This window comes from Anomaloglossus baeobatrachus, chromosome 2 (assembly GCF_048569485.1).
Source record: "Anomaloglossus baeobatrachus isolate aAnoBae1 chromosome 2, aAnoBae1.hap1, whole genome shotgun sequence".
NCBI lineage: Eukaryota > Metazoa > Chordata > Amphibia > Anura > Aromobatidae > Anomaloglossus > Anomaloglossus baeobatrachus.
Window position 1 is genome coordinate 314843544 of NC_134354.1, and position 21705 is coordinate 314865248.

The window sequence follows — 21705 nt, forward strand, 5'->3', positions numbered from 1 at the left end:
GTTCCTGCGGCAGCACACATCGCTGTGTGTGAAGCCGCAGGAGCGAGGAACTTCACCTTACCTGCCGCCGGCGGCTATACAGAAGGAAGGAGGTGGGCGGGATGTTTACATCCCGCTCATCTCCGCCCCTCCGCCGCTATTGGCCGCCTGCCGTGTGATGTCGCTATGACGCCGCACGACCCGCCCCCTTAGGAAGGAGGCGGGTCGCCGGCCAGAGCGACGGTCGCAGGGCAGGTGAGTGCATGTGAAGCTGGCGTAGCGATAATTTTCGCTACGCCAGCTATCACAAGATATCATACCTGCGACGGGGGCGGGGACTATCGCGTGCGACATCGCAGCATCGGCTTGCGATGTCACAACGTGCAAAGCCCGCCTAAGTCCTAGGTTAATCATCAAGACAAAACAATCACTGATCTCAAGGAGACCAGCCAGAGAAAACACTGCTGGCAGCCAACGAGGGCGCTCAACACAGTGAAATCCTTGGTACGTTGCCCCTTGGGAAATATGCAAATCAAAAAAGTCTGTGGAGCCTCTGTTAGGAGTCTCAACACAGAAACTAGCCAGATATCCCTCCGGGAAGGACCTAGCCAAGGAGTGGCTCTTTTTAGGAGACCACCATATCCACCATATTAAGTGTCTCTTTTAGTCAATATCTAACTCTTTGACAAGTTTAAAGATATGACAAGCGAAATACCAAGGCCAGGTATCCATCCACAGACAGCTGTTTCGGGGTATTGCCCCTCATCAGTGTGGAGTAGGATTCCCAGGGGGCAATGTACCTAGGATTTCACTGTGTTGAGCGCCCTCGTTGGCTGTCAGCAGTGTTTTCTCTGGCTGGTCTCCCCAAAATCTGTGATTTGTTTTGTCTTGTTGGTCTATTAGGCATTGTTCCCACCTGGCCAGAATACTACTCCACACTGATGAGGGGAAATACCCCGAAACAGCTGTCTGTGGATGGATACCTGGCCTTGGTATTTCCCTTGTCATATCTTTAAAGTTGTCAAAGAATTAGATATTGACTAAAAGGGCCACTTAATATGGTGGTTATGGTGGTCTCCTAAAAAGAGCCACTCCTTGGCTAGGTCCTTCCCGGAGGGATATCTGGCTAGTTTCTGTGTCGAGACTCCTAACAGGCTCCACGGACTTTTTTGATTTGCTAGCTTAATCATGGCAGGCGTCTATGAGACACCCCCCCATTATTAATCTATAGTGAAAGTAAAAAAAAACACAAACACCGAAAAATCTTTTATTTGAAATAAAAGAAAAAAACCCTCTTTCACCACTTTATTAACCCCCAAATACCCCTCCAGGTCCGTCGTAATCCACACGAGGTCCCACGACGCTTTCAACTCTGCTACATCGGAAGCTGACAGAGAGCGGCCACAGACCACGACCGCTCTGTCAGCTCCACGGAGCAACTGGAGTGAGTCACGCTGTCAGCGGTGACGTCTCTCAGGTAGTGCCGGTGTGTTTGGTGATAATGGCTGCGGTAGTGCCTGGGTGTGTGCGGTGATGATGGGTGCGGTAGTGCCTGGGTGTGTGCGTTGATGATAGGAGCGGCAGTGCTGGTGTCTGCGGTGATGATGGGTGTGGTAGAGCCAGTGTGTGCAGTGATGATGGGGGGCGGTAGTGCCTGCATGTGTGCGGTGATGATTGGAGCGGTAGTGCCTGCGTGTGTGCGGTGATGATCGGAGTGGTAGTGCCGGTGTGTACGGTGATGATGGGGGCGGTAGTCCCGGTGTGTGCGGTGATGATGGGAGTGGTAGTGCCGGTGTGTGCGGTGATAATGGGAGCGGTAGTGCCAGTATGTGTGGAGATGATGGGAGTGGTAGTGCCAGTGTGTGCGGTGATGATGGGGGCTCTCTGTCCCTTTTTGCACGGAAAAAAACAGATCTGTTTTTTGCTAGATCTGTCGCATCACTTTTTACACAATCTGCGACGGATCCGTTGCATCAGGCAAAAGTCGGATTGTGCCTGATGCCAAAAAACGGATGTGTGAAAGTAGCCTTGAACGGAACCTGTCAGGTCCAGTATGCACCCAGAACCTTGAGCAGTGCCCATTGCCCAACGTCATGAGCAGTGACCCGCGTATCTGTCTGTTGTCACCTCTTCAGAACGTCGCGTTTAGGCTCAGTAGGCATGATCAGAAGTCACCGCATTTCCGGTCATGTGCACTAGATCTCTCTGAAGCCGGGACGTGTAAAACCTGCTTTATAGTGTGCATGACCAGAAGTGCGGTAACTTCTGATCATGCGCACCGAGCCTACACCCGGCATCTGAGATGGTGACAACGGAGACGCACTTCACAGCCGATGACGCTGGGAAATGGGTATTTAATAGCATGTTAGCACACCCCTGTGGGCATGCTAACAGAGTGGACTAATCGGGGGATATAACGCCCTTGCGACTAGTCGCTGGCCTCATTAGCATATCATAAAGGATCTTTAGAAATATTTTTTCTTAAGATCTCTTTGTCTATACTACTATAGGCTGGGATGGTTAGACAGGGATTGTATGCACACAGAACGTCTCATGGTTCTCTGTATATATTGCACCTGACAGGTTCCCTTTAAACTGACTTGCGGAGCTGGTTTCCTATCCGCAGCATGTCAATCTCCTGCACGGGAGAATGCAGCGAAAGAATATGCTGCCATCAGAACGCCACATAGCCTTGATCATGGGTTCATACTCTAAAGGCCCTGTCACACACAGAGATTAATCTTTGGCAGATCTGTGGTTGCAGTGAAATCATGGACATATTGTTCCATTTGTACACAGCCACAAACCTGGCACTGCAACCACAGATCTGCTGCAGATTTATCTCTGTGTGTGACAGGGCCAATTAGTATTTGCTTGCAGAAAATTCTGCCCCAAATCTGCATTCTCTGGCAGAAAATTTTTGCCCCATTTTCAGTGCGTTTTTTTGCATGCGTTCTTTTTATACATTTTGGGTGGAAAAATGCTGACAAAACAACGCTGAAAGAATTGACATGCTGCAGGTTATATTCTGCACCAAATCTGCAAAGGAAAAATAACATGCACAAGGCCACTGCAGAATTCTCATTGATTTTATTGTCATAAAAATAGGCACAAATCTGCACCCAAAAACGCGGTGTGTGCGCACATAGCCTAACAGTGCAGCCCTGGATACGGAAGTCTGACTCCTAGAACTGAGACCAGATTGATTGCACTTTCTACATACTGTTGCCCTATAGCAGTCATGGCGAACCTTTTACAGGCCGAGTGCCCAAACTGTAGCCCTAAACCCATTTTTTTTCCGAAGTGCCAACCAATCCTATTATATAAAGAATTGATTTTAATCTTACCTTTGCCGTCTTCTCTTCAGCAGGGGGCATCACGCTCATGCCTGCTTACCACTCATTGGAGCTGAGCCCCTGCCCTTTCCAGACACAGCAGTTGGATTGATCTTTCTGGAAAAAAATTGCAGCATATTAGACAGAGATTTTAGCCTGGAATGCAATCAGGTGTCACCCTGTAATCCACATCTACATTTCAAAGTCTGAACATCTTGAAATCCCATAAAGACTTACGAGTGGCTCCCCTCCCCATCATTGTGTAGTTCTGTCCCCCTTCCTGGCCACTTCCTGGTAAACATGTCCCCTATCCTGATATATATTTCCTACATTCTGGTATATTTGTTCTCATCACGGGCCCATCCTGGTAAATGTCCTCCATCCTGGTAAATGTTACCCATTCTGGCATGTTCCCCCATGCTGGTAAATGTACCCCATCCTGACATATTGCCCATCCTTGTAAATGTTCCCCCATCCCGGCATGTACCCCATTCCTGGTAAATGTTCCCAATCCTGGTTAATTTACCCCATCCAGGTAAATGTACCCCTTCCTGGTAAATGTACCCTATCGTGTCATGTTTCCTCCATCCTGGCATGCATGTTTCCTCCATCCTGGCATGCATGTTTCCTCCATCCTGGCATGCATGTTTCCTCCATCCTGGCATGCATGTTTCCTCCATCCTGGCAGGTATGTTTCCTCCATCCTAGCATGCATGTTTCCCCATCCTGGCATGCATGTTTCCTCCATCCTGGCATGCATGTTTCCCCCCCCCATCCTGGCATGCGTGTCCTCCCCCCCCATGCTGGCATGTGTGTTCTCCCACCCTACTCTGCCATGTGCGTTCCCCCACCCCACGCTGCCATGTGCGTTCCCCCACCCCACGCTGTCATGTGCGTTCCCCCACCCCCACCCCACGCTGCCATGTGCGTTCCCCCTCTCCCACTTCACGCTGCCATGTGCGTTCCCCCTCTCCCACCCCACGCTGCCATGTGCGTTCCCCCTCTCCCACCCCACGCTGCCATGTGCGTTCCCCCTCTCCCACCCCACGCTGCCATGTGCGTTCCCCCTCTCCCACTCCACGCTGCCATGTGCGTTCCCCCTCTCCCACCCCACGCTGCCATGTGCGTTCCCCCTCTCCCACCCCACGCTGCCATGTGCGTTCCCCCTCTCCCACCCCACGCTGCCATGTGCGTTCCCCCTCTCCCACCCCACGCTGCCATGTGCGTTCCCCCTCTCCCACCCCACGCTGCCATGTGCGTTCCCCCTCTTTCACCCCACGCTGCCATGTGCGTTCCCACTCTCCCACCCCACGCTGCCATGTGCGTTCCCCCTCTCCCACCCCACGCTGCCATGTGCGTTCCCACTCTCCCACCCCACGTGCATTCCCCCACCCCACGCTGCCATGTGCGTTCCCCCTCTCCCACCCCACGCTGCCATGTGCGTTCCCCCTCTCCCACCCCACGCTGCCATGTGCGTTCCCCCTCTCCCACCTCACGCTGCCATGTGCGTTCCCCCTCTCCCACCCCACGCTGCCATGTGCGTTCCCCCCTCTCCCACCCCACGCTGCCATGTGCGTTCCCCCTCTCCCACCCCACGCTGCCATGTGCGTTCCCCCTCTCCCACCCCACGCTGCCATGTGCGTTCCCCCTCTCCCACCCCACGCTGCCATGTGCGTTCCCACTCTCCCACCCCACGCTGCCATGTGCGTTCCCACTCTCCCACCCCACGCTGCCATGTGCGTTCCCACTCTCCCACCCCACGCTGCCATGTGCGTTCCCATTCTCCCACCCCACGTGCATTCCCCCACCCCACGCTACCATGTGCGTTCCCCCTCTCCCACCCCACGCTGCCATGTGCATTCCCCCTCTCCCACCCCACGCTGCCATGTGCATTCCCCCTCTCCCACCCCACGCTGCCATGTGCGTTCCCACTCTCCCACCCCACGCTGCCATGTGCGTTCCCACTCTCCCACCCCAGCTGCCATGTGCGTTCCCACTCTCCCACCCCACGCTGCCATGTGCGTTCCCCCTCTCCCACCCCACGCTGCCATGTGCGTTCCCACTCTCCCACCCCACGCTGCCATGTGCGTTCCCACTCTCCCACCCCACGTGCATTCTCCCACCCCACGCTGCCATGTGCGTTCCCTTTCTCCCACCCCACGCTGCCATGTGCGTTCCCCCTCTCCCACCCCACTCTGCCATGTGCGTTCCCACTCTCCCACCCCACTCTGCCATGTGCGTTCCCACTCTCCCACCCCACTCTGCCATGTGCGTTCCCACTCTCCCACCCCACGCTGCCATGTGCGTTCCCACTCTCCCACCCCACGCTGCCATGTGCGTTCCCCCTCTCCCACCCCACGCTGCCATGTGCGTTCCCCCTCTCCCACCCCACGCTGCCATGTGCGTTCCCCCTCTCCCACCCCACGCTGCCATGTGCGTTCCCCCTCTCCCACCCCACGCTGCCATGTGCGTTCCCTTTCTCCCACCCCACGCTGCCATGTGCGTTCCCACTCTCCCACCCCACGCTGCCATGTGCGTTCCCACTCTCCCACCCCACGTGCATTCCCCCACCCCACGCTGCCATGTGCGTTCCCCCTCTCCCACCCCACGCTGCCATGTGCGTTCCCCCTCTCCCACCCCACGCTGCCATGTGCGTTCCCCCTCTCCCACCCCACGCTGCCATGTGCGTTCCCACTCTCCCACCCCACGTGCATTCCCCCACCCCATGCTGGCGCTGCCGCACACGAGTTATAAAAAAAAAAAAAAAAGCAACACACAACTTACCTTCCTGCACCCGCTCCACTGCTCCACCGCTGCTCAGTTCCCAGCGGCCAGCAGACGGCGCTGGCGCCGCTCTCTGACGCTCCTCCGTCTCCTAGGCAACACACCTGCAGCCTGGGGGAGGAGGAGTGTCAGAGCGGAGGAGAAATGTCTCCTCCGCTCCAACACAGATTTGATCTGCCGGCGCTACTGCACTAGCAGACCAAAGCTGCAGGATCGGGCGACAGCACGCGTGCCAACAGAATGGGCTCAGCGTGCCCCTGGTGGCACACGTGCCATAGGTTCGCCATCACTGCCCTATAGGTTTCTTTTCCTAGTCTGAGTATAATATGTGCATAATATCTATTTTACAGTTTGTATTTCTGTGCACATTGAACACTTCTACAATGTTTTGGTTTTTTTTTATTTTGCTGTGTTGATGATTAGCTACATGTTTACATAGACGACCTGCCCTTTGTAACTACTTTAGATATTTTGATGTGGTTATTCAGTTAATTTCTCAGTTGAATAAACAGAAGTTGATTAAATTCTAACTTTAGCAATAGAAGGGCTTTTATTACTACAGTGCAGTGAAGTAGTATTAATACCCCCCTGAACTTTTCTAAATTCTTTTTCGCTTTACATCCACAAACTTCAGGCTACATGCGCACGCTGCAGTTTTTTCTGCACACAAACTGCAGCCAAAACTGCACCTTGTCACAGAGAGCCTGGAAATGTCTTAAAAACCGCTTGTAATGTAGGTGCGTTTTTTGTGCCCAAAAAGCTCCAAAGACGCATGCAAAACGCACCAAATTGATAGCACGTGTTTTTCCTTACGTTTTTCATGGCCTCATTGATTTCAATAGGTGACAAATGTTGCTAAAAACGCAAGAAGAATGATCATGCTGCTTCTTTGTTGTCACAAACGTTTGTCAAAAAAACGCTGACAAACTGCAATGTAAGCACAGCAAATCTGACTTTTCATAGACTTTGCAGGGAAGTCAAATGTCAGAAAATTCGGACAACAAAACTGCAGCAAAAAACGGGACAACTCAGTGTGCGCATATAGTGTAAATGTATTTTATTGTGATTTTATGTGATCTACAAACACACAGTAGCACTCACATATTTGTGAAATATAAGGGAAATGATACATGATTTTCTAAATACTGTATTTTTAAAAATATAAATTTGAAAATTGTGATGTGCATTTGTAGTCTGATGCCCTAAATAATAACCTGAGTAATTGCCTCCAGAAGAAACTTAATTAGTTGAGTCCATAGATGTGTAATTTATTGTCAAGATAAGTACTGCTGTTCTGTGAAGGCCTCAGTGGTTTATTTGAGATCATTAGTGATCAATGGCATCACAAAAAGTAAAGGTACCGTCACACTAAACAACTTACCAGCGATCCCAACAACGATACAACCTGATAGGGATCGCTGGTAAGTTGCTAGGAGGTTGCTGGTGAGAGGTCACACAGTCAGACGCTCCAGCGATCCCACCAGCAACCTGACCTGGCAGGGATCGCTGGAGCATCGCTACACGGGTTGCTGGTGAGCTGTCACCAGTGACCAGCCCCCAGCCAGCAGCGACACACTGAAGCGATGCTGTGCTTGGTAACTAAGGTAAATATCGGGTAACCAACCCGATATTTACCTTGGTTACCAGCGCACGCAGCTACACATGCAGAGAGCAGGGAGCAGCGCACACCGCTTACCGCTGGCTCCCTGCTCTCCTAGTTACAGCACACATCGGGTTAATTACCCGATGTGTGCTGCAGCTACATGTGCACAGAGCAGGAGCCGCGCACACTGCTTAGCGCTGGCTCCCTGCTCTCCTAGCTACAGCACACATCGGGTTAATTACCCGATGTGTGCTGTAGCTACACGTGCAGGGAGCAGCGCACACCGCTTAGCGCTGGCTCCCTGCTCTCCTAGTTACAGCACACATTGGGTTAATTACCCAATGTGTGCTGCAGCTACACGTGCAGAGAGCAGAGAGCCGCGCACACTGCTTAGCGCTGGCTCCCTGCTCTCCTAGCTACAGTACACATCGGGTTAATTACCCGATGTGTACTCTGCTACACGTGCAAGGAGCAGGAGCTGGCACTGACAGTGAGAACGGCGGAGGCTGGTAACGAAGGTAAATATTGGGTAAACAAGGACAGGGCTTCTTGGTTACCCGATGTTTACCGTGGTTACCAGTGTTCGCAGAAGCCGGCTCCTGCTGCCTGCACATTTAGTTGTTGCTGTCTCGCTGTCACACACAGCGATCTGTGCTTCACAGCGGGACAGCAACAACTAAAAAATGGTCCAGGCCATTCAGCAACAACCAGCAGCCTCACAGCAGGGGCCAGGTTGTTGCTGGATGTCACACACAGCAACATCACTAGCAACATCGCTGCTACGTCACAAAAGTTGTCCATCAGCAGTGATGTTGCTAGCGATGTTGCTTAGTGTGACGGGGCCTTAAGGATCACACCAATCAGAGAAGAATAAACTAGGGTTAATTAATAAAAAGTAAATGGCCAAAGCTCTGAACATTTCACGGAGCACTGTTAAGTCCATCATCCAAAAAAGGAAGGAGTATGGCACAACTGCAAACCTTCCAAGACATGTCTGTCCACCATCCCAAGCAAGGAGAGCACCAATTAGAGAAACTGCTAAGAGGGCCATGGTCAATCTGGAGGAGCTGCAGAGATCCACAGCTCCAGGGAGAGAATCTGTCCACAGGACAACCGTTAGTTGCATGCTCCACAAACCTGGTCATTATGGAAGAGTGGCTAGACTAAAGCAATTTATTTATTTATTTTATAAAACAAGCCATAAGAAGTCCCGTTTGCAGTTTCCAAAATGCCATGTAGGAGATACAGCTAGCATGTGCAAGAAGGTGTTCTGGTCAGATGAGACCAAAGTAGAACTTTTTGGGCTAAATGCAAAATGGTGTGTGTGGCAGGAAACCTATCACTGCAAATCATCCTGAAAGTACCTCCCCCACTGTCAAACATGGTGCTGGCAGCATCATGCTGTGAGGAGGCTTTCCTACAGCAGAGACAGGGAAGTTGGTCAGAGTTGAAGGGAAGATGGATGTAGGCAAATACAGGGCAATCCTGAACAAAAACCTGTTATCTGCAAAAGACTTGAGACTGGGGCATAGGTTCGTTCACCTTCCAGAAGGACTTGACCCTAAACAACTTGCCAGAGCTACAATGGATTGGTTCAGATTAAATCTTATTTATGTGTGTGAATGGCCCAGTCACATTCCAGACCTAAATCCCATTGAGAATCTAGGGCAAGACTTGATGGCTGTTCATTGACTTACTCCATCTAATCTCACAGAGCTGGAGCTATATTATAAAGAAGAATGAGCAAAAATGTCACTTTTAGCTGTGGAAAGCTGGTAGAGACATACGCCAAAAGACTTGCAGTAATTGAAGAGAAAGGTGGTCCTACAAAGTATTGTCTCAGGGGGCTGAATAAAATACATGTCACAGTTTTCAGAGCTATATTTTTAACATTTCCTTTACACTTCACGAATACTTTCTATTTTTTATTGGTATATCACATAAAATCCCAATTAAATCCATTTATTTGTGGGTGTAACGTGGAAAAAAAAGCTGAAAATTTCAAATGTTATGAATAGGGATAAGCGAACCTGAACTGTCCATGCATGGACCCCGAACATGGACTTCTGAGGGACGTCCGTGTTACTGTTCGGGTTCGGCCACCCAAATAATGAAGGAAATTGTTATAAAAAAAGGAAAAAGAAAATGAGGAATAAAACAGGAAATTTAGGGTCTGTGCGCACTGGGAAATTTGTGTTTCTTAAGTAAAATCCCCACCCTCTGGCAGAATGCCGCACCCGCGGCAAAAAACGTACCCAAAATCCGCATGCGGTTTTTCCGCGGTTTGTGTCCCTGCGGGTTTTTTTTTTTTAAACTCGTTTTATTGAAGGTTAAGTAAATCATTACAATCAAAGACAACTCAGCAATTTGTACAGTAAAAATATGTGTAAATTGGTTAATAGCTAGATTAATAATGCATCAGCAATCAGTTCAACATCTATTGCTTTCAGTATGGCATTAATACAGTAGATATTTCAAAGGTGTCAGCTCGCGAGCCATCTCCAACCTGGGGCAAAAAGCCCATATTGACAAGGAATGTACAACCCAGGTGTCAGGGACCACGTCACATTACTAATACGGAATTTCATGGATTACATATTTCTCCTCTCCCATCACTGGAGCAATATCGAGTATTACTCCGATAGTAATGACTGTAGGTTATCAGTCAGGGAACCGGGTGATCCTCCAGTCAAGGGCGAACCCAACCATCTACCCCATATTTCTTCGGCGCTCTATTGGGAGACCCAGACGATTGGGTGTATAGCTACTGCCTCCGGAGGCCACACAAAGCATTACAGTAAAAAGTGTAAGGCCCCTCCCCTTCTGGCTATACACCCCCCGTGGGATCACGGGCTTACTCAGTTTTCAAGCTTTGTGTGCGAAGGAGGTCATACATCCACGCATAGCTCCACTGTTAGTAGTCAGCAGTAGCTGCTGACTATATCGGATGGAAGAAAAGAGGGCCCATATAGGGCCCCCAGCATGCTCCCTTCTCACCCGCGGTGGTGCTTGTAAGGTTGAGGTACCTATTGCTGGTACAGAGGCTGGAGCCCACATGCTGTTTTCCTTCCACATCCCCTGGTAGGGCTCTGTGGAAGTGGGATCTTGCCGGCCTCCAAGCCCTGAGGCCGGGCTCCATCCACAGACCCAGAGAACCTGCTGGATTCGGAGCATGAGTACAGTCAGGGACATGGCCCTGCATCATTCAGGTACTCGGTATCCCCGGCAGGCACGGACACACTCAGGACTTGCTGAGTGTTGTAGTGCGCCGGGGACAGTAGCGCTGTGCGCCGGGGTTAGGTCACTGCAGCTTTGCTGAGTGACGTTACATGGTGGGAACTACTGCGCCGACCGCTCCTGGAGCGGCGGCGCAGCTGCGACCTGTAGTGCGCCGGGGACTTCGCGCCGACCGCGCTCTTACGGCGGCGGCGCTTCTAACTTTAGTCCCCGGCTTCTGCGGCCTAGCGCCGTTTCGTTCCCGCCCCCACCCTGTCAATCAGGGTAGGGGAGAGACGCTGTTCAATAGGCAGCGCCGAGGGCTGGAGCCTTATTTACATGCTCCAGCCCTCTCACTAGGCACAGGGGGACGCAGGCTTCCCGCTCTTTGTCTGTGCACGCCCAGGGCCCGCCCCCCCTTCACAGAACGCCGGCAGCCATTACACATGCAGTCTGGCTGGGGAAAGGCAGCAGGCTCTGGGAGACCCAGACTGGAGGGATTTCGGCGACCACACACCCGCTCTTAAGCGGGCGGTAAGCAGCGCTTTAGTGCTGGCCCCACTAGTGCCTCAGTGTTATATTAGTGTACTTTTTTCTTGGTACCATATATATATATATATTATATAGTTGCACTGTAAGGTCGCTTCTTGGCTGGACACCCTGTATTGCTCTGAGGAGACAGCAACATGTCATCCGCAAAACGCAAGGGTGCCAAGGCACAGGCTGTGTACACTGCTTGTACTGCATGTGGGGCTGATCTACCGGCAGGTTCCAATGATTCCCATTGTGTGCAATGTTCAGTCCCAGTGGCACTTCGTCAGCCAAAGCCTATGGTGGTAGTTGCCCAGGCAGAGCCGCCTGTGAACCCTGCCCCGTTGACGGGGACAGACTTTGCAGTTTTTGCTGATAAGATGTCTGTGACTATGTCAAAAATCCTTGAGGCCTTGCAGTCCAGGCCAGTTATGCAGGCCATGGACACTGCTATGCCTTTGCTCCCAGGTCCCCCTCAGTTGGAACTAATCCGTACTTCAAGGGAGTCCCAGGCATCACAGGCTGAAATCTCTGACTCAGATGACAGCCCCAGGCACCCTAAGCGAGCTCGCTGGGAAAGACCCTCGACGTCATCACACTGCTCAGGGTCTCAGCGAGGAGAGTCTCTCTGTGATGAGTCTGAGGACGGTGATCAGGATTCTAACCCTGAAACCCCTCTCAATCTGGATGCCCCTGATGGTGACGCCATGGTTAATGACCTTATATCGGCCATCAATAGACTGTTGGATATTTCTCCCCCAGCTCCCTCAGCAGAGGAGGCAGCTGCACAGCAGGAGAAGTTCCGTTTCCTATATCCCAAGCGTAAATTAAGTGCTTTTTTGGACCACTCTGACTTCAGAGAATCAATCCAGAAACACGACGCTCATCCAGACAAGCGTTTCTCTAAACGTTCTAAGGATACCCGTTATCCTTTTCCCCCTGACGTGGCCAAACGCTGGACCCACTGTCCAAAGGTGGATCCACCAATTTCCAAGCTTGCGGCTAGATCCATAGTCGCAGTAGAGGATGGCGCTTCACTTAAAGATGCCAACGACAGACAGATGGACCTTTGGTTGAAATCTGTCTATGAAGCTATCGGCGCGTCGTTTGCTCCAGCATTCGCGGCCGTGTGGGCACTCCAAGCTATTTTAGCTGGTTTAGCACAGGTGGATGCTATCATACATCCAGCAGTGCCGCAGGTGGCGTCCCTAACTTCGCAAATGTCTGCGTTTGCAACCTATGCTATCAATGCTGTCCTAGAGTCTACAAGCCGTACCTCTATGACGTCCGCCAACTCTGTGGTTTTGCGCAGAGCCTTGTGGTTAAAGGACTGGAAAGCAGATGCTGGTTCCAAAAAATGCTTAACCAGCTTGCCATTATCTAGAGACAGACTGTTTGGTGAGCCATTGGCTGAAATCATTAAACAGTCCAAGGGTAAGGACTCTTCCTTACCACAGTCCAGATCAAGCAAACCACAGCAGAAAAAGTGGCAGTCGAGGTTTCGGTCCTTTCGAGGTTCGGGCAAGGCCCAATTCTCCTCTTCCAAAGGGACTCAGAAGGAACACAGGAACTCAGATTCCTGGCGGGCTCACTCACGCCCCAGGAAACCAAATGGAGGAACCGCTTCCAAAGCGGCTACCTCATGACTTTCAGCCTCCTCCCTCCGCATCCTCGGTCGGTGGCAGGCTCTCCCGCTTTTGCGACATTTGGCTGTCACAGGTCAAGGACCGGTGGGTAACAGACATTTTGTCTCGCGGGTACAGAATCGAGTTCAGCTCTCGGCCTCCACCTCGGTTCTTCAGAACCTCCCCACACCCCGACCGAGCAGATGCCCTGCTGCAGGCGGTGGACTCTCTAAGAGCAGAAAGAGTGGTGATCCCGGTCCCCCCTCAGGAACGAGGGCAAGGATTTTACTCCCATCTCTTTGTGGTTCCAAAAAAGGACGGCTCCTTCCGTCCTGTTCTGGACCTAAAACTGCTCAACAAGCATGTGAACGCAAGGCGGTTCCGGATGGAATCCCTCCGCTCCGTCATTGCCTCAATGTCTCGAGGAGACTTCCTTGCCTCAATAGACATCAAAGATGCCTATCTCCACGTGCCAATTGCTACGGAGCACCAACGTTTTCTACGTTTTGTGATAGGAGACGACCATCTTCAGTTCGTAGCTCTGCCATTCGGTCTGGCGACAGCCCCACGGGTTTTCACCAAGGTCATGGCGGCAGTGGTAGCGGTCTTGCACTCTCAGGGACACTCGGTGATCCCTTACCTAGACGATCTACTTGTCAAGGCACCCTCTCTCGAGGCATGCCAACTCAGCCTGAATATTACGCTGGATACTCTCCAGACTTTCGGGTGGATCATCAATTTTGCCAAGTCAAATCTGTCACCGACCCAATCACTAACGTATCTTGGCATGGAGTTTCATACTCTATCAGCGATAGTGAAGCTTCCGCTGAACAAGCAGCGTTCCCTACAGACAGGGGTGCAGTCTCTCCTTCAAGGACAGTCGCACTCCTTAAGGCGCCTCATGCACTTCCTAGGGAAGATGGTGGCAGCCATGGAGGCAGTTCCCTTTGCGCAGTTTCATCTGCGTCCACTTCAATGGGACATTCTCCGCCAATGGGACGGGAAGTCATCGTCCCTAGACAGGAAAGTCTCCCTTTCCCAGACGGCCAAGGACTCTCTGCAATGGTGGCTTCTTCCCACCTCGTTGTCTCAGGGAAGATCCTTCCTACCCCCATCCTGGGCAGTGGTCACGACAGATGCGAGTCTATCAGGGTGGGGAGCAGTTTTTCTCCACCACAGGGCTCAGGGGACGTGGACTCAGCAGGAGTCCACCCTTCAGATCAATGTTCTGGAACTCAGGGCAGTGTATCTTGCTCTCCTAGCCTTTCAGCAGTGGCTGGAAGGAAAGCAAATCCGAGTCCAGTCGGACAACTCCACAGCGGTGGCATACATCAACCACCAAGGAGGGACGCGCAGTCGGCAAGCCTTCCAGGAAGTCAGGCGGATTCTGACGTGGGTGGAGGACACAGCATCCACCATATCCGCGGTTCACATCCCAGGCGTAGAAAATTGGGAAGCGGACTTCCTCAGTCGCCAGGGTATGGACGCAGGGGAATGGTCCCTTCACCCGGAAGTGTTTCAGGAAATCTGTCGCCGCTGGGGGGTGCCGGACGTCGACCTAATGGCGTCTCGCCACAACAACAAGGTCACGGCATTCATAGCGCGGTCGCGCGATCAAAGAGCTCTGGCGGCAGACGCCTTAGTCCAAGATTGGTCGCAGTTCAGGCTCCCATATGTATTCCCGCCTCTGGCACTCTTGCCCAGAGTGTTACGCAAGATCAGAGCCGATTGCAGCCGCGCCATACTCGTCGCCCCAGATTGGCCGAGGAGATCGTGGTACCCGGATCTGTGGCATCTCACGGTCGGCCGACCGTGGTCACTCCCAGACCGGCCAGACTTACTGTCCCAAGGGCCGTTTTTCCATCGGAATTCTGCGGCCCTGAACCTGACTGTGTGGCCATTGAGTCCTGGATCCTAGCGTCTTCAGGATTATCCCAAGGAGTCGTTGCCACCATGAAACAGGGTAGGAAGTCCACCTCTGTTAAGATCTACCACAGAACGTGGAGGATTTTCTTATTCTGGTGCTCTGCACAAGGAGTATCCCCCTGGCCATTTGCATTGCCTACTTTTCTTTCTTTCCTGCAATCGGGGTTAGAAAAGGGCTTGTCGCTCGGCTCCCTTAAAGGGCAAGTCTCGGCACTATCCGTGTTTTTTCAGAGGCGTCTGGCACGCCTTCCTAAGGTGCGCACGTTCCTGCAGGGGGTTTGTCATATCGTGCCCCCGTACAAGCGGCCGTTAGATCCATGGGATCTGAACAGAGTACTAGTTGCTCTCCAGAAGCCGCCTTTCGAGCCTCTGAAAGATGTTTCCCTTTCTCGCCTGTCACAGAAAGTGGCCTTTCTGGTAGCGATCACGTCTCTTCGGAGAGTGTCTGAGCTGGCAGCTCTGTCATCCAAGGCTCCCTTCCTGGTGTTCCACCAGGACAAGGTAGTGTTGCGCCCCATTCAGGAGTTTCTCCCTAAGGTAGTATCCTCGTTTCATCTTAATCAGGATATCTCCTTACCTTCTTTTTGTCGTCATCCGGTTCACCGGTATGAAAAGGATTTACATTTGTTAGATCTGGTGAGAGCACTCAGAATCTACATTTCCCGCACGGCGCCCCTGCGCCGCTCTGATGCACTCTTTGTCCTTGTCGCTGGTCAGCGCAAAGGGTCGCAGGCTTCTAAAGCCACTCTGGCTCGATGGATCAAAGAACCAATTCTTGAAGCCTACCGTTCTGCGGGGCTTCCGGTTCCATCAGGGCTGAAGGCCCATTCAACCAGAGCCGTGGGTGCGTCCTGGGCATTACGACACCAGGCTACGGCTCAACAGGTGTGCCAGGCAGCTACCTGGTCGAGTCTGCACACTTTCACCAAACATTATCAGGTGCATACCTATGCTTCGGCGGACGCCAGCCTAGGTAGAAGAGTCCTGCAGGCGGCAGTGGCCTCCCCGTAGGGGAGGGCTGTCTTGCAGCTCTAACATGAGGTATTTCGTTACCCACCCAGGGACTGCTTTTGGACGTCCCAATCGTCTGGGTCTCCCAATAGAGCGCCGAAGAAGAAGGGAATTTTGTTACTTACCGTAAATTCCTTTTCTTCTAGCTCTTATTGGGAGACCCAGCACCCGCCCTGTTGTCCTTCGGGATTTTTGGTTTGTTTGCGGGTCCACATGTTGTTCATGTTGAACGGTTTTCAGTTCTCCGATGTTACTCGGAGTGAATTTGTTTAAACCAGTTATTGGCTTTCCTCCTTCTTGCTTTAGCACTAAAACTGAGTAAGCCCGTGATCCCACGGGGGGTGTATAGCCAGAAGGGGAGGGGCCTTACACTTTTTAGTGTAATGCTTTGTGTGGCCTCCGGAGGCAGTAGCTATACACCCAATCGTCTGGGTCTCCCAATAAGAGCTAGAAGAAAAGGAATTTACGGTAAGTAACAAAATTCCCTTCTTTGTCAAATTTATGTAAAGAACCTCTCGTCTTATATACAAATTGTTCTAACGGAATTATAGCATTTACCAATGCAATCCAAGAGGCTCTAGTTGGGGGATGAGTGCTCATCCAATTTAGTATAATGCCCTTCCGGGCCAAAAACAGGACCTTTTTTATTAATAGATTCTCATCTTGGGACCAGGAGTGTACATCCACCACCCCGAATAAACACAGGATTGGGCTCATAGCGACCGCTTTTTGAAGTATGGTGGAAAGAGTCGCTACAACCTCACCCCAATAGGAGAGAATGACCCGGCAGTCCCATATCATCCCGCATCTCGGACAACCCACCCCCACCAAATTATTCATCATTTTCATCTTTTTCAGTTTCTGGGGAGTGATATAACTCTGGTGAATTATATATAATTGGATCAATCTATTATTAATTGCGGGAGAGACCAAAGTGTGGGATTCGACAATGTCATCCCACACTACATCATCAGTTTTAGAGATCCTGACACTCCACTTCTCCCGGACAGAAAGAGGACTGTTCATGGCTTTGGCCCGAATGAGGGAGGAGTATAGTTTGGAAATAAGACCGCCAGGGCCCTGTGATCTGATAATTCCAATGACTGGGAAGGAAGAGAATCTAGCCCCACGACCAGAGAACTGAGCCCGAAAGGCGTGCCTGAGCTGGAGATACTGAAACCCATGAGATTCCGGCAGATCGAATTCCGCACGCAGTTGCGCGAAAGGGCGGAGTTCACCATCACGGACAATTGAACCCAGGGAGACTATTCCGCGATTCCTCCATTTACCAAACCCCCGCAACCCACAAAAGTGTGGATCCCTGCGGTTTTTAACCATGGCAAAATAGCAGGTACCTGCGGAAAAAAAAGTGACATGCTGCTTCTTTTTGCTACAGAAATTCTGCAGCAAAACCTGTAGGGAAAAAAAAACGCAGTGTGCGCACAGGGCCTTAAACTTACTGACCTTCCCCGTGGCTGTAGCACTGTTTCCAGGTCTAATGATTAGCTCTCATGCATATTCACTGCTTCCCCCCCCCCACCCCCTTTTCACCCCCACAGTCAGATCCAGTGTCTATGATTGGTTGCAGTCAGACCGTGCCCCCACCCTCTGTAAAAGCGTCAGTGATTGGTTGGAATCACACACTGTCTGGATCCCTATAGTGGTGAAAAATTAAATTTAAAAAAAATGACGTATGGTCTCCCAGATATTAATACTCAGGACAGATAAAGCAGATGGCTACAGGCTACAGCCCCCAGCCATGTGCATTATTTTGGCTGTGTATCAAAATACAATTTTTCCCCAAATTGTTTAAGTACATAAAAAAAAAAAGGCGTCCCCTTCCCCCCCCAATTTTGATGCCCAGCTAAGATAAAGCCGATATCTCAGCCCGGGGAGGCCTATGGTTATTGTGCCCTCCCCTCCAGCCTAAGTATAGGAGCCCAGAATTGTAACATTCATTAGATGCAACAATTCTTACGCTTTAACAAGCTCATCCTGATTGCCCTGGTGCGGTGGCAATCGGGGTAATATAACGGTTTGATGACAGCTGTGATTTGTCAAAAAAAAATGTCTGAGACCACCCACTTCCCCCCCATTACTAATCACAAAACACAGAAAAATCCTTTATTTAAAAAAGCACCGTCTTTCTCCAATTTATTTACCTCTAAAAGACCCATGTCCAATGTAATCCACAACAATCTCTGCTCTGCTGCATACTGTTACTTTGTTAGTACTTTATTATTATTTAGTACCTTTTTCTAATGGGGATTTAAATAATGAAAAGTGCATGAGGAACTTTGCAATTTTTTTTTTGCAGTTTTTGAGTAGGGGAATTGGTAACTAGAATATTTTTTGTAACCCCGCTCTATATTTTACTCAAGTTTATATTTTAATATTGTTTTTTACATGAATAAAGATATATTTTGGTATGTTATGTTAAGGAGTCCTTTCTAGTCTTTGGATGATTTATGCTCTCAGACTACTACATTGCAAAAACCTGCTGACAGATTCCCTTGAAGGCCGGAGTGACACTTGCGAGAGAATTGCACAAGTCTCACATCGCATCACCTGGCACAGCCTGCCCCTCTCCGGACAGGAGCGTCTCAGCTGCATAGAAATACAAGCAGCCGACCCGCTCCTGTCCAGAGTGTGCTGCCGTGGCGGGTGATGCGATGTGAGACTTATGCAAGTCTCTCACAAGTGTGACTCCGGCCGAACTCTTAAGGGGGCTTTACACGCGACGATATCGTTAAAGAATTATCGTCGGGTTCACGTTGTTAGTGACGCACATCCGGCGTCATTAACGATATCGCAGCGTGTGACACTTATCAGCAACCTCAAAAATGGTGAAAATCGTTCACCATGGAGAGGTCGTCCCAAACTCAAAAATCGGTAAGGGTTGTTTATCCATGTTGTTCATTGCTCATGCGGCAGCACACATCGCTATGTGTGACACCGCAGGAGCGAGGAACGTTTCCTTACCTGCCGCCGGCCGCAATGCGGAAGGAAAGAGGTGGGCGGGATGTTACGTCCCGCTCATCTCCGCCCCTCCGCTTTGATTGGCCGGCCGCTTAGTCACGTCACGGTGACGCTGAACGTCCCTCCCCCTTGAGGGATTGTTCGGCAGTCACAGCGCCGACGCCGACCAGGTAAGTGCCTGTGACGCTGCCGTAGCGATAATGTTCGCTGCGGCAGCGATCACACGATATCGCTTGTGCGATGGGGACGGGTACTTACACGCTCGATATCGCTAGCAATTGCTAGCGATATCGTAGCGTGTAAAGCCCGCTTTAGGCTATGTGCCCACGCTGCGGAAAACTCGCGGAATTTGCCACGATTTTTTGGGCGGAAATTTCGCGGATTTTTCAAAAATCCGCTGTACAGCGAATCCCCAGCCATTTCTATGGCGTTTTGGACTTGCTGTGCCCATACTGCGTTTTTTTCCGCAGCGTAAATATTGCGGATTTCCCTGCGGAAAAATCTGCAGCCTGTAAATTATTCCTGCAGATTTTTTCGCACGATCCCATACTTATCTGCCTTGATAGAAGACAGCGGGAGGAGCGCAGTGGTGCCAGGAGCAGGAAGCAGGAGGTGGGCGGGGCCTGCACGAGCTCCGGTCATGTGACAGCCGGAGCTAGTTCAGGCCCGCCCATCTTCTCTGGCAAAATGCAGACCGACATGGCCGGAGAGTGAAGTGCTGCGTGATGGAGGGAAGTATGAACTCCCCATCACTCCAGCACTTGTTCTGCAGTGAGGATGCAGTGCCAAAGCCATGGTACGGTTATCATCAAAGCAGAATGACCGCAGCATATCCGCAGAACATTCCGCAGTACAACCGCAGCATGTAAACAGATAAAGTTGTGCTGCGGTTTTCTGGGAGCTCCTGCGGAATGTTCTGCGGATATATCCGCAGAACACTTTCCCCGTGGGCACATAGCCTTAGACCCCTGTGTGGCTTCACCAATAATATGTCTGCCCCTGATCCTGATGACTGTTTCCTTTTAAAGTATATGTGAGGAACCATACCAATTCTGGCCATTATATAATGTACCTAGTATTATTCATTAGTTTTCCCCTCTGCAGGCCCTAATTTTCAGTTGTGTCTGAGCTAGTGTGTGGAGCCTAGCTGCTATACACTGAGACTCGAGGGATTCCTCTTCCCGTCATTGCACAGTTGTATGCAGTAGAAATTTGCAATATGCTTCTTCAGTGAACAGGCAGCATGTATTGCTTTGAACAAGCTGGCTTAGATGAAGGCCTCCGTAGGGGTAGAGAGAAATCGTGCGTGTAAAAAAAAAAATTCTATACATATTGTACACAATATTATACATATTACACACAGTATCTTATTTACACACTTGTTCTATTGATGGAAAGAATGACCATATTGAAATCGTCTTGAATAGGTTTTTAGGTTTTTAAACAAGGCTGATTTTACATTCGACAATAGTACACTTGTCCATCACTTTGTTTACGTGACTTTATTCTGTTTGTACTGGAACTTTATCTACATGTAAACTCTTCAAATCTGTTAATGTGTTTTGTTTCTAGGAATCTACAGGCAGCCATTGGAGCATATTACGATTTTGAGAGCCCTAATGTAAACATACCGTGCATGTCATTTGTGGAAGACGTGACCATTGGAGAAGGAGAATCTGTACCACCAGACACCCAATTTACAAAAACGTGGAGGGTGCAGAACACAGGTAATGTCAGTTGATTTGAAAGTGCCATGCAGTAGTGACGGGTGTGCTGAATTTGGGCTGAACATGCTTCTAATTAGTTACAGTTGTGTTTTCATTGGTCCCCCTACCTTCTGATTGACAGCTTTCTTCCTATGCAGAGAAATAGACAGAAAGCTATCAGTAAGTAGAGGGAGAAAGGTAAGGAGCTGAGGATAGAACCACAACTGCAGGATTTATCCCTTCTTCGACAGTACAACTAACCATGAAAGTGAGTAAAAATACAGCAAATTTCCATATCAGGACATACTGCTCAAATATTCAGACATAACGTTTGTCTACCCTATTTTTTTTTTTATTAACAAACGTGATGTAAATGAAAGCTAAGAGACACTAATGATGACTTTTGTTTGGGGGGAAAAGGGGTTGGAAATATATATTTGTTCCCTTTGTCCACTTTTAGAACAGAAAAAGTCATCAGAACGCCCTTTTTTTTCTTCCTCTTTTATATTAATCAATGGGTCTCTCCACTTCGGTTTAAATCAGTTATGCAGTTTTGCATTAGAGGTATTCCCCAAAATCACTATGTGGTCTTCGTAATAACATACACATATAATTATTAATTTGTGAGAATATACCTCCGTGTTAAGGCTCTGTGCGCACTGGGAAATGGAATTTTCTTGAGAAAATTCCGCATCCTCTCAAAGATTACCGCACCCGCGGTAAAAAACCGCGGGAAACCGCACCCGAAAACCGCATGCGGTTTGCCACGGTTTGCTGCGGTTCTACCGCGGTATTATTCGCGGTATTGCCGCGGTTTTGCCGCGTGCGGGTTGGGATGTGCTTTATTGCATTCAATGCAATAAAGCACATTGAAAAGAAAAAAAAAAAAAAAAGTCATTTAATTCTGATAGTAGATAGACAGAAGAATAGATAGAGGGATAGATAGACAGACAGAGGGATAGACAGATAGATAGAGGGATAGATAGAGGACAGATCGCTGCATTTCCCAC

At 50.3% G+C, this 21705-nt stretch overlaps 1 protein-coding gene across 1 annotated transcript in view; it reads left to right on the forward strand.

Moving 5' to 3' along the window:
* The window catches only part of ILRUN (inflammation and lipid regulator with UBA-like and NBR1-like domains), a 205307-nt gene that overhangs the window by 25183 nt on the left and 158419 nt on the right, over positions 1-21705 (forward strand). Inside the window, exon 2 of the mRNA XM_075333652.1 lies at positions 20562-20716. Within this exon, the coding sequence (XP_075189767.1) occupies positions 20562-20716 (155 nt within the window). The remainder of the gene's footprint in view (positions 1-20561; positions 20717-21705) is intronic.